At 36.5% G+C, this 13,372-nt stretch overlaps 1 protein-coding gene across 1 annotated transcript; it reads right to left on the bottom strand.

Moving 5' to 3' along the window:
- Positions 1 to 4,330: 4,330 nt before the first annotated feature.
- Positions 4,331 to 7,273, bottom strand: LOC130966168 (uncharacterized). The gene is made up of 3 exons (XM_057890937.1): positions 7,008 to 7,273; positions 6,841 to 6,961; positions 4,331 to 4,378 (listed from the first exon to the last, which is right to left on the bottom strand). Exons 1-3 carry the CDS (start codon positions 7,271 to 7,273, stop codon positions 4,331 to 4,333), a joined length of 435 nt encoding a protein of 144 aa, XP_057746920.1.
- Between the last annotated feature and the right edge of the window lie 6,099 nt (positions 7,274 to 13,372).

The raw sequence follows: 13,372 nt of genomic DNA, 5'->3' as shown, positions 1-13,372 counted from the left end.
GAGAACCAAAGGTCCCCAGCATGGTAGCAGCTTCTACATATATAATACATAATAATAGAGGAAAGCCAAAGGCAATCCTAGAACTTCCTCCAGATAATATCAAAGCTTATAAACAAGCTAAACCGTATAAGGGTATCTGACTAAAGATTCTTCAGTCTAACTAATACTTCCCTTTCCAATTCCTTCAAACCTCCCAACCACCAGCAGGAGTATAATATATCAAACACAGTTATATCAGACAAAGAATATACAAATAGGAGCAGTTAAGACATTTAGACAATTAGCAAGTAATATGCAGTCAAATAGGCAATCTCAAACAATTCACATCGTATGCATATGATGAATGCCTGTCCCTAGTGGCCGATGATATCATCTTGTCGGTTATAGAGCCAACCCGACAAGTCCTGGTCGCTAACCATTGGACTGTCCCTCTGTCGTGCATCCCCAACTCGAGTTATACTCGTTATAAACTTGATCATAAACATGATCCATATCCATCACCCTCACTGGTGAATATTTCGGGGGCGAGCTCATCCGGGTCTTTCACAGTGCCCGGCCACACTTACAACATAGGGTCAACAGAGTATCAAGTCTCAACCTGGAGCACGTGGTGGCTAGCCACTGCTACTATCCAGGGAAACTCGTATCTCTGATAGTGGAAGTGCAAATCTCAATTATCAATAATTCAGCATAAACATGCCTGAATTCTCATCCATGGATCAACATCCATATCAGCCATTCCGGCTCACGGTTCAATCCAGAACCAGCCAATATTCATAGCATACACAGCTATTCCGGCTCACGGTTAAATCCATAACCAGCCAATTCATTAACAATTACAGCCTTTCGGCCCATGGCATAACAAGCACTTCCACCACCATACTCCACATCTCACACAATCATCTTGATCCTCATTGATCATTCATTTTTTTTCCCCTTGCTTCACTCGCAAGTTACCTCATTCACTAGCTCCTTTCTAATAGCTAGGTATGTCATAATGATTTAAGACATAAATGGTGAGATCGGAGGCTTAGAAGTATGAGATTTGGCTTTTAAAACTCAAAAATCAACTTTGGGATGAAAACAGGGCCGCGCGTACGCGCACTCCACGCGCACGCGTGGGTGGCCTCAAAACTCATCGACGCACAAGCGTCATGCATGCTAACGAGTGGATTACAAACTTGCCAATCAACGCGCACGCGCCAACCACGCGTACGCGCGGGTGTTCTCGTGCCCCAGGCACAACACCGGCACAGTTCTGGCATAACTCTCTGTAAAATGGCTGGGCATTGGGTGCAGCACAATCGGCGCGCCCGCGCACATCACACGCACGCGTGGATGGCGCTTTCTGGAAGATCGGCGCGTACGCGCCAGGTGCGCCCACGCGCAAGGGGTCATTCTGCTAAAGTTTTCTAAGTTAAAAGCTGCAGAATTCGCAGGTTTACACCCCAATCTTCCAACGGACATAACTTCCTCATTTTAAATCGTTTTTCACCCGTTCTTCGAACGGCATGGACATCCCGGATCCAATTTCATTTCTAAACAGATTTGGTACAAAATGGAGATCCGTAGTCCAAGTTATGTCCCGTCCAAGTATGCCCAAAAACCATATTTTCATACAAAACCACAATATGCCATTTTCAAAACAAACCATTTTCAACTCTTTTCAAAATCAATCAAAACATGCCAATTTCATCCCTTTTCTTTGAAATCAATCAAAATGTATCAAATTCAACATCAAGCCTCCTCAACTCACACATTGACACATGACCACAATATACAAAATCACTATCTCATCATTTTATCCCACTTCACCCAAGTGGCTCAAACTCAAACACATTGACATATCATATACTATTCCTCATGCCAATTCTCAACAACACCAATTCCAATAAATCATTATTGTACACAATCAACATCATACTCACCATCAACATGGTTCAACCCACAATTCAACCATAACCAATCATCAAGCATATATCACAACATGCATATTTCTCATACATCATACCACCAAGGCATCAATAATCATCATCACATATATGACCACATCATATATCTCAATCATTCAACAACATCAACAATTCAATGCCTATCTTAGGGCCTCTAGCCTAAGTATTTCCTACCACATTACATATTAGATACGGGAAACCGAAACCATACCTTAGCCGAATTTCCCAAGCTCCACCGGAGCACTTCCAAATCACTTATCCACAAGCTCTCAAGGTCTCAATACCTCCAAGAACAGATTTTTCACCACCAAACCCTTTCCAAGCTTTTCAAAGTCACCAATCAAGCTCCAATATCCACACATACACAACCTAAGCCACAACCATCATACCCATACACAACATCTCAAAACCCAAACATCATAAAATCACAAAATCACACTAGGGCTGAGAATCTTACCACACCCAAGGTCTAAGGAGACAAGATTAACCTTCTCCTTCAAGAGAGTTGGGTCCTATAACATCAAAGAACCCAAAATCTCAACATTTTTGCTCATAAAACTCGAAAACAAGGCTGGAATTTCGAAGAGCAAAACGTGGCTTACCTCAAGATTAATTGTATGGGTTTTGTAGAGCTCTCCACGGTGAACGTGTGGCCGCAAACGGAGTGGCAATCGGAGCTCTAGATCAAAAGTTATGGTGGTTTGAAGATCAAGTGAGAGAAAGAACTTGAGAGAGAGTGTTCTTCCTCCCCTCTCTTCAATTCAGCGTGTTTGAGTGTTGTGTGAGGAGAGAGAGTGCTGAAAACTAGGGTTTTGGTTAAGTTATGTTGGGCCAAGGGCCCACTTTGGGTCCGGTTGGGCCGGTTTGGCCCGTTCGGTCCAATCTTGGTCCGAATTCTATAAAATTGGTACCGAAATTCTCGTCTCAGTCTCTTCTATCACATTTAGCCATAAAAATCACATTTTAGACTTTCTAGAATAAATTCTCACTTATGGGTTAATTAGCCATTAATTAACCGGATTTTACAATTTCTTCACAATTCTATTTTTTCATGTTGTTGGTTTTGTGGACCTTTATTTTATTAGAATACTATTCTTTTTTTTAGCTTGGAAGAAGTATTGGTATTAAGTAAAATATAAATTTAGAAGGATTAGAAAAAATATTTTTTATCTTTTTGCTAATAATAAATCAAGAGCACAAAAAAGTTATAAATGATTTGAATTTATCACTTCAGAGACAAATGGTAAATGATTCGGTTACAAACGAAATTATTGTGCAGAATCTTGAGATGGATTATAAAATGGAAGAAAAAGTATTCTTTGATGAAATAATAAAAGAGGTAGTTGATACAGAAAAATTTCAAGAAATATATCAAAGATGAAATTGAGGAGAAAGTTGTGAATTCTGAGGGCTTGGAGGAGCAAAAATTTCAAGCAATCTTTGATGGGAACAAGTTTTCACATCAGGTAGATGAAATATATTGAATAAATGATATTGAAAATATTGTCATGGTTGATTTTTTGAATATAGGTGCTCATGAGATGGAATGTTTTCATTTTCCTAATCTTCAGATAGCATTTGATTTCTATAACCATTATACAAAATCTACTAGTTTTGGTGCTAGGAAGAGTAAGACTTGAAAAAACAGCAAAGAAAAATATGTATTTGTGTGCTCTCATGAGGAATTTACACAAAAAAAATATTATAATATTAAAAATAGAAAAAGAAAGCCAAAATATAAGACCGTTGTAGTTTCCTAGCTAAGTTTGTCGTTCGTTTTGTGGTTTACACTAGAAGATGGTATGTGGCATTGTTTGTTGAGTCGCACAATCATAATTGCTTTGATCCTAGATTAATTAGTTGATTTCATAAAGTATTTTAGCGATGTCTTATCTACTTGTGATATAAGGATATTGAAACTGACTATATTTCCATATTTGATTTTCTGGTACTTAAAATAGCATTGGAACCTCTGAAAAGGTTTGTATCAAATGTCTATACAAGAGAGAGATTTTTTATTTTGACCAATACTTGTTAGGGCTGCAAGAATAAAAGTTGTGCAAGATGTGGCATTTAAGTCCTTTGTTCTTTACAAAATATCTAAATATAGAAGTCTAAATAATTCATGGGAGGTTTGTTAACAACGAAATGACGAAATTCAGTTGTTCATGCTTAAGGACGGAATCTTTTAAAATTTTGTGTGAGCATATAGTTTATGTGCTGGTGTTTTTTAACATCCTTGAGTTGCCAAAATCTCTTGTGTTAACAAGGTAATTGAAAAATAACAAGACAAGTACTTTTGATTTAAGTTGTGTTACTTGGGACTCTATAATATTGAGTTAACATAGATGCTTGGTGGATTGGTGTCGACAATTGTCCTATATAGACAGGAGGGATTCCACTTTGTTCGGGACGCTGTTATAAGCCTAATCAAAGATTTCAAGATTGAGGATGAACAAGAGAAGCAAATTGGTACTAAAATTGATGGTTTGGATGGCATTTTTTTTTTAAGAATTCTGAAAATTGTTGTATGGAAAGGTACAATAAAATATCTTATCCATTGACAAACGATATTCAGCAAATCAATGCCAATTGTACAACTTTTTATGGCATTATGAGAACCTTTTTGAGAAAGACTTGTGTAGCATCCTAATTTTTTCGTAACTAAATGACATTTTAGTTTTCAGTGATTAATTTTATTTTGTCGTTTCTGAGCCTTGCAAATTAAAAAATGATAATATAATTTTAGTATTATGTTATTTATGCCATAGTTATAATAAGGTTTATATAATAATATTATTTTTTTATTATTCTTATCGAGTTCGATATCCGCCGATATAAATAAATATCGGTACTATTTGATGGATTTAGAGTTGCTAATGCTCTATCATATACCTTTTCTCATTAAGTTACGAATGTCATTTATATTAGTAACTCATATATATTTAACCCTATATATATTATTACTTGTGTTTTAATATACCCATGATAAACCATTATTTTATGATTTACATTATGTTTAATTGAGTGGTTTTATCAAGTCTTCACCCACTTATTCATACGATTAGCATGATATTACAATTCCTTTCCAAAGTTGTTCTATGGTTGTAAACTTGCTTTCTAGAGATATTTTTTGTGTATTTTAATTCTCTTTTATACCATTTGATGCGGTGATCCGTGTGTTAAGTGTTTCAGGTTTCAACCCAATTTTCACAATTATTTGTTTAAGACATTTATAACTTAAATCGCTGACTCAGTAGCTTAAGGAAGTGACATCCAACCCCGTTTGCAATACCTAACCCCCTTATTCATTAATCATCATCATCTCGCCTTCTCTTATTAACCGAAGTCATAAGGAAAAAAAAGAAAGAAAAATAAACCGTGGGTTAGAGAAAGAAACCGTGAAACCTTCGAGCTTCTAACCTCGATTTCTCGAAATCCAAAATTCTAATAAAAAATCTAAACTGATTAAAGTGTTCGTATCTTCCTCCTTTTCACGTTAACGTCACTTTTGTTCGGTAGAAGTCGACGGAGAAGCCGATGTTCCCCTTGCATGTCTCGGCCGAATTGAAGAGTTGGAAGGAGTAGCAGATTTTCGATGTTTTCATCTTTAATTTCTCGTTCAAGAGCTTTCTCTAGAGCTTTGGTTATTATGATATTGTATGAAGGTAGAGTTTAGTAATTTTCACCGATTAAATATTAATGTGATAAGTGAATGTTAGTTTGATTGATTATTGTTTGAGTTTGAATTAAGTTATGTTGAATTTTGTTGATATATTGAGATTATGGTTTGGGCTTGATGGATACAGCCCAGAACTGAAGAGTTTTAAGTGAATTTTGGGGCTGGTTTATGCAAAATTATTGAGAAAAATTGATGAGGATTGATGGCCAAGAGATTAACTAAAAAACAGTGAAAAATTGGTAACCGTAAAACTCGAAAACGGATTAAAAATAATATATATTTTCGAATAGATTTCAATAAAGAATTTTTGGGTTTTAAGAGATGTATTTGTCACCAACATAACATTATTATTTTGAGAATGAAATTATATTTTGATAAAAGTTGAGATTGATTTTGTATATATATAAGTTTCAGAGTATTTTGAGTAAAAAGTAAGAGTTCAGAGATGAACGAATATTTCATAAAAATTATGGGTTACTTTTATAAATATTAAAATATGTGAGATTTAATTAATATTTTTCTAAAAATATTGGAACAAAAATAAATACTTACAAACTTGGAATTTAAAATATAATTTCTAAAAGTATTAGAAACATAGAGTACTATTAAAGAGTTTTATGATTCTCCTTTCACAAGACATTTAGTGAAAGGCGAGAGAATAATGCGAACATGATTAGATATTTTGAGATTTATAAAGTAAAAGACTGAAAAAAGAAAAAGAAAAAGAAGAAAACAAAGAGAATAAAGAAGTGACGAGGTTCTGAATAGAGGTGTGAAATAAAGATGTGTAACCAAAAAGAGTAATTGATGGTGAATAATGAAAAAGATTAAGGATAAGTACTGTTTTGGTCCCTAACGTTGAGGGTCAGAATCGAAACCGTCCCTGCTGTTATTTTCGATTTAGAATCATCCTTAACATTTTTTTTCGTATTAAAATCGTCCTTTTAATTTTTTTCGGACAAAAATACCCTCACCACTACCAGCACAATTACCTCCTCCATCAACACCAACACCACTACCACAACCAGCACCAACACCACCACCAGCACCACCACCAACACCACCACCAACAGCAATACCAACACCAACACCAACACCACCACCACAACCAGCACCAACACCACCACCAACACCAACACCACCACCACCACCACCACAACCAGCACCAACACCACCACCACCACCACCACCAACATCAACACCAACACCAACACCAACACCACCATCATAACCAGCACCAACACCACCACCAGCACCACCACCAACACCACCACCACCACAACTAGCACCACTACCAACACCACCAACACCAACACTAACACCAACACTAACACGGCAACACCAACACCAAACCAAGGAGAAGAAATAGATACAAGGAAGCAGAAGCAAGAAAGCAGGAAAGCAAGAAAACAGAAGCAAGAAAGTAGGAAGCAAGAAAGCAGAAGCGAGGTTGCGAGGCGACAAGGCAGAGGCAGCGAGGCGGCGAGGTTGTGAGGCGGAGGCGGCGAGGCGGCGGCAATGGCTTGCGTCTCCTCTCTCCCTCACGATCCCCAATGGCGACGGTCACGACGACGGCGATGGCGGCTCCAAGCTTCGTCGCCACCATCCCCCTCCCTCCTTTCCCCTTTCCCCTCCCCATCCCCCTCCCCCTCCTCCTCTCCCCTTCCCCCACCCCCACCCCCACGTGCTTTCCCCTCCCCCCTCCCTACACACACACGCGTTGTTTTTTTTTTAATTTTATAATTTTTTTATTAAAGTAGGGGTAGTTTAGGAATAAAATTAAAAATTTTATTAAAAAGAACAATTTTAATACGAAAAAAATGTTAAGGATTATTCTAAATCGAAAATAACAGCAGGGATTGTTTCGATTCTGACCTTCAACGTTAGGGACCAAAACAGTACTTATCCCAAAAGATTATGTGAAAATCTGCTGTAGAAAGGCAGTCAGATAGATGGTGGTGCGACCACTAAGACTTAATTCTAGGAAACTTTCGGCCTAGGACCACAGCCTGTGACGATAGGGGATGTTCACAGAGGTTTTGTTATACATACTTTCGACTTGGGGCTGCAGCATGTGACGATAAGAGGTGTTCACAAAGGTATGTCAGGCATACGTCCGCGAGGAAAAGCCACCATGTATTGGCAGGAGGTGTGTACAAGCGGTATGCAAACTGGAAAGCCACATTTGGATATGATTAACGAATATTGACGGGAGCGGGTGTATAACCGACAAATGAGCTTATTACTTGCACTAGGAATAGACATGCATCATAATTGTTTGCGCATTGATAAAGAAAATTATACCAGTTCGAAAATTTAGACAAAACAAATCCGTTGATATCATAGTCCAAACCGATAATCGATCATCTCAATCAAAGTTTAAATAAAAGATTATCACAATCCAAAACAAATATAAACCGGGAGTTTGAAGTCACGGATCGTCTTCCCAAGGAACTAGTGACCACAAGTGTACATAGTTGGTTGTGAAATCGGGGGTTCAATAATGAAGCAAACAAGTAAAGGAATTAAAGAACAATCAAGACTGCAATTAATAAACTAATAAATGAATTAAGGAACTATTAATGTAACAAGAACAAGTAAAGCTCAAAATGATTGGATTGTGGTTCAAAACATAAATGGAACCTTGGCTTGGGTTGAGTTAGGAAATTCCTTCCTTCTCAAAATGACAACCATGGTAATTATAATGGATTAATCTCACTTAGTCAATCCTTAACATCGAAGAGTAAGTCTAGTGAGTATAATTGTTCTTAATCCATAAATCCTAACTAACATACTAATTATCTTAGTAAAAAACTAGCGTTACTGGAAACAAGGACAACTAACAATCTAAGAATTATCACTAAATGTCAGACATTATGACTCTAGTATCCTATATACTCATTTTCCCAAGTCAAGGAGTGAAAATCTACTCCATATTCAAAATTGACATTTCCACAAACACTTGGTGGGTATAATCACAAAACATAGCCATATTGCAAAAATACTTGAAACTATGAACAATCAATGAATAAAGTCAACAATGGCAACTCAAACAAACATGTAGTAACTAATAAACATCAAATTCATCAACTAGAACTCAAAATTACAAAAGTATATATGTATCGATAAAGTGAATTAAAATATAAGAAAGCATAGAACAAGTAGTATAAATAAAGAGAAAATTAAGAAATACACAATGGAAACAAGCTAGAATCCAAGATAAAGAAAATGTAAACTTATAGTATAAACCCTAATTAAACCCTAAGAAAGTTGAGAGAAAACCTAAGAAAACTAAACTAAAACTTCATAAAACTATCTAAAAATGCCTAAGTGTGTTGTGTCCCTTCTCCCCTTTCTAGCCCTTCCATATATGCTTCAGACCAAGCAGAAATGGGCCAACAAGCCTCAAAAAATGTGAGCCACGTGACTTTTTAATGAAGTCATGCGCTGGGACTTGTGCGTACGCATAGGTGTGTGTGTACGCACACTTGCTGATTTTCATCTCATGCGTACGCACGGGAGGTTGTGCGTACGCACACTCTGGAAAGCTCTTCTACTTTGTTTCTTCATGTTTTTTCCTAATTGCATGCTTCTCTTCCACTCTTATCAAGTCATTCCTACCTATTACACTTGAAATCACTCATAAAAAATTTCAAGACATCGAATGGAATGAAGGTGGAATAAAAATTGATTAAATTAAGTACAAAATAACATGTTTTCACAATTAGACATAATTTAGAGAGAAAACACAAAAGTATGCTATTTAAATGTATAAGTGTGAGTTTATGTGATGAAATACGTCCAATTCAAGACAAAAATTATCATCAAATATAGACTCATCAATTCTCCCGCACTTAAACTATAGCATGTCCTCATGCTAAACACAATCAAAGGAGGAGGGTAAAAGGGCAAGAAACTTATCAACTTATGTAATGCAGTATCTACATGCATGCAACCATGCTAAATATTACCTACTTATATCTATACTAAGATTCCTACTGAATTCGGCAAAAACAAACAATAGAATTCCAATCAATTCAAAGTAAAACATTAGAGTTGAGGCAAGAAATTAATGTAATATGATCAATATCCAAAGATTTGATTCGAATTTTTCAAAAATTAATTCGGCACTTGCTAGAAAACACAAATAAGAACAGGAATAATAGAATTGAGCAATCGAACCCTCACCGGATGTGTATACGCTCTAATCGCTCAGTTTTTAGGGCTTAATCACTCAATTCTCTTTTAGTCATGTTTTCTAGGATTTGCTAGTTATCTAAAAATCAACAAATACTTGATGCATGAATGCAATTATCATGAGGTCTTTGGAGGGTTGTAATGGGATTAGGGTAAGGGTAGGATTAATATGGTTAAGTAGACCAGTAGATTGGATCTTTGATTAGTTCAAGTATCCCACATAATCCTATATCACCCTATTTACTCAAGAGAAAACAACCTAACTTCCCATTCATCTCCTTTTTCACACTCCCTCATGCATCTTTTTTCTAATTCCCACACATATGCATTTTTTTTATCATGCAAAAGTATATACACCACATTTTTTTCTTTTATCATAAAAAAGAGATGCATATGTTTTAGGATGAATGCATGAATGTTTATCTATTTTTCCAAAATTTTTCAACGAATACCCAAAGTAAACTTCCTACCAATGTTTCTCCACAAATTCCCCCCCCCACTCGAGTAATACACACTCCTCAACCCAAGCTAATCAGAGATATAATTCATGGACATTAATGGTTTTCCGCTTAGGGGGAATGATGTGATTAAAATTAGAACAAAAGGGGGATTAAAAGGCTCAAAAGTAGGTTACAAAGGTAGATATAAGGGTATGGCTATATGGGTTAGTGAGTTTTGATTTCAAAAAATGGCATCAATCATACTAAATGCATTCAAAATATCAAATATAGGACATAAAGACTCAAGCAAATCTAAGATGACAATCATAAAAGGAGTATAGCACACAAGAACAAAATTTGCGATTGAAAATATGCAAACACACAATTAAAGCTTAAATCTTACTTGGTGTCTTGTTCTTGCTCTTTTCTGTGTTCCACAAAATACTTCAAGCAAGTGAAAAAATAAGTTTTCAAATCTAATCAATGGAACACCCTAAAAGAGATTTTTTGAACATTCCTTTGTTGTTTTTACCAACTTATTTCCTATACTAGACAACATGAAAATATTTACAACAATAAAACTATAAGCGAACTAGGACACACGTATATATAAGCAAAATAAACAAGGTACGGTTCAAAAGTAAAAACTAGCAACAAATATTCATAAAAAAACATAATAACTAAAAACAAGAAATAGTGAAAAGTGTTTGGAAAGAGAGTTTTACGCCCCAAAATTGCGAGTCCTCCCCACACTTAATCTTTGCACGGTCCTCCGTGCATACACACAATCCAGAGGTAAAGAACTATGAGGCTCCACCTTCAGCTGGTGGGCATTAGGGCTCGGGCTGCTGTATAAAATAATTAAACAGAATTTGAGAAAGACTTCATATGGGTGTGGTATGATAAAATACAATGTGTGTATTCTAAATGTGCGCATGGTTAGAACACACACATTGGCCAGTTAAAACGGCAACCACATAATAAAAAAGAAGTAAGCATGAGTTCCTCAATTAATTGGCCTAAGTTGCACGCAATGAATAAGCATCAATCAAACATAAGCAAGCTTAGGCAATTGTAGCAAGAGTAAACTGAATTTAGGAAATATTGGATATTAAAATTGTGCAAGTGAAAGCACAAAATTAATATAAATTAGCACAACAAACAATAACTAATTCAATGATGAAAAGAAAAATACTTATTTATCCTTGAAAATTAATGAAATAATCACATAGACAAGGTGCTTGTCGCAAAAAGTGACAAGTTTGATAAGAATCAAGTCAAATCAACTCAAACAAATTCAAAACATTAAAAAGAAACAAAGACCTTGTTATATGATTATATTGATTTAAAAAAAAACATGATGAACAAGCAATTCAATTTACTAAATTCAATATGCACTTGTTAAAAATTTTACCAAATAACAAATCAAATGTCAATTTCCATATTAATTTGGTGCTAGCGACTCAAAGCAACAACAAGTACATTATTGAAATTTCATTCCAAAATAACATCATAATCATTCAAAAGTGTACCATTCTTGAATCAAATTCCAAACAAGGATATAGTCCAACACATATGGTAGCTACAACACATGCATTAAACTAAAAGTTCATTCAGGCATTTCATGGAACACTTGACACATTGTGCACATATCTATCAACTTTCAAGGTAATTTCAATCAACATTAAGCCCAATTAATCATCAAAGAAATACTTGTAACTTATTTAAGCAACAACCAAAAAAAAACTAAAGTATGCCCAAAATAGTACTTGTGTGTACGCACAGCTAAGTGTGCGTACGTACATCTCGGTGCGCACGCACAATTTATTAAGGAAGGGATTTGTGTGTGTACGCACCGGAGGTTGCGTACGCACAAAGGGCAATTTTTTTAGGATCATGTGTGTGTACGCACACGGACATGCGTATGTACAGAGGTGTAAAAGGCTTGGGTGCGAACAGAGGGGGTGTAAATGGGTTTGCGTACGCACAACGGGGTGCATACGCACAACATGCAGGATTTGGTGTTGGTGTGCGTACGCACAAGGCAATGGAAATGGGACTTTTGTATGCGTACGCACACACAGTGTGTGCGTACGCACACTGCCCTGTTTCCGCAAAATTTTAATGCCTCTAAGGCACCAAGCATGATATCAACTAAAGGTTTTCAACTCCAAAACATATTATTCTTCAAAAATATAGGAGCAAAACTAAAATGCAACTAAAATAAGCCTAGAATCAAATTAAATTAAACTAACCAAAAGAAACAAAATTCAATAAGCAAAAGCTAAAAGAAGAAAGGGGTTAGAAGGATGTTACCACGGTGGGGTGTCTCCCAAGTAGCACTTTGATTTAAAGTCCTTAAGTTGGACTTTTTGAGGAGCTCACATCAAGGAGACTTGTGCTTTCATTCCTCGTTGAATCTTTGGTACACAGAATCGTGATTCTCACACTTCTTCATAACTCCGAGTAGCTGACCAGCAAGTACACTGGGTCATCCAAGTAATACCTTACGTGAGTAAGGGTTGATTGCAGGGAGATTGTCGGCTTGAAGCAAGCTATGGTCATCTTGTAAATTCCAGTAAGGCAGATTCAAATGGTTATGGGGTTTTGATAATTAAAAGATAAATAAGACATAAAATAAGATAGAGATACTTTTGTAATTCATTGGTGGGAATTTCAGATAAGCGTATGGAGATGCTTTGTTCCTCCTGAATCTCTGCTTTCCTATTGTCTTCATCCAATCTTACATACTCCTTTCCATGGCAAGCTGTATGTTAGGGGATCACCATTGCCAATGGCTACCGTCCATCCCCTCAGTGAAAATGGTCCGGTCACGAGTTACGTAGGGCTAATCATCTGTCGGTTCTCGATCGTGTCGGAATAAGATCCATTGATCCTTTAGCGCATTGCCACTGTGCCCAGCACTCGCGAGTTTGAACCTCGTCACAGTCATCCTATCCCAGATCCTACTCGAAATACCACAGACAAGGTTTAGACTTTTCGGATCTCAAGAATACTGCCAATTGATTCTAGCTTATACCACGAAGACTCTGATCGCACGGAATGGAAGGATCTGTTGTCAGGAGAGGCAACCATGCATC

Source organism: Arachis stenosperma, chromosome 3 (assembly GCF_014773155.1).
Source record: "Arachis stenosperma cultivar V10309 chromosome 3, arast.V10309.gnm1.PFL2, whole genome shotgun sequence".
Classification (NCBI taxonomy): Eukaryota; Viridiplantae; Streptophyta; class Magnoliopsida; order Fabales; family Fabaceae; genus Arachis; species Arachis stenosperma.
Note: the sequence above shows the minus strand (reverse complement) of the source record. Positions and strands in the feature narration are given on the sequence as shown.

Excerpts from the sequence above, each read along its gene's own strand:
- LOC130966168 (XM_057890937.1), bottom strand. The coding sequence starts at position 7,273 with ATGGGGAGGGGAAAGGGGAAAGGAGGGAGGGGGATGGTGGCGACGAAG. Across the intron at positions 6,962-7,007 it reads TTTCTTGCTTCTGCTTCCTT|TGTTGGTGTTAGTGTTGGTG; the intron begins GTATCTATTTCT and ends TTGCCGTGTTAG. Across the intron at positions 4,379-6,840 it reads ATGGTGGTGTTGGTGTTGGT|GCTTATAACAGCGTCCCGAA; the intron begins GTTGGTGTTGAT and ends ATCTTTGATTAG.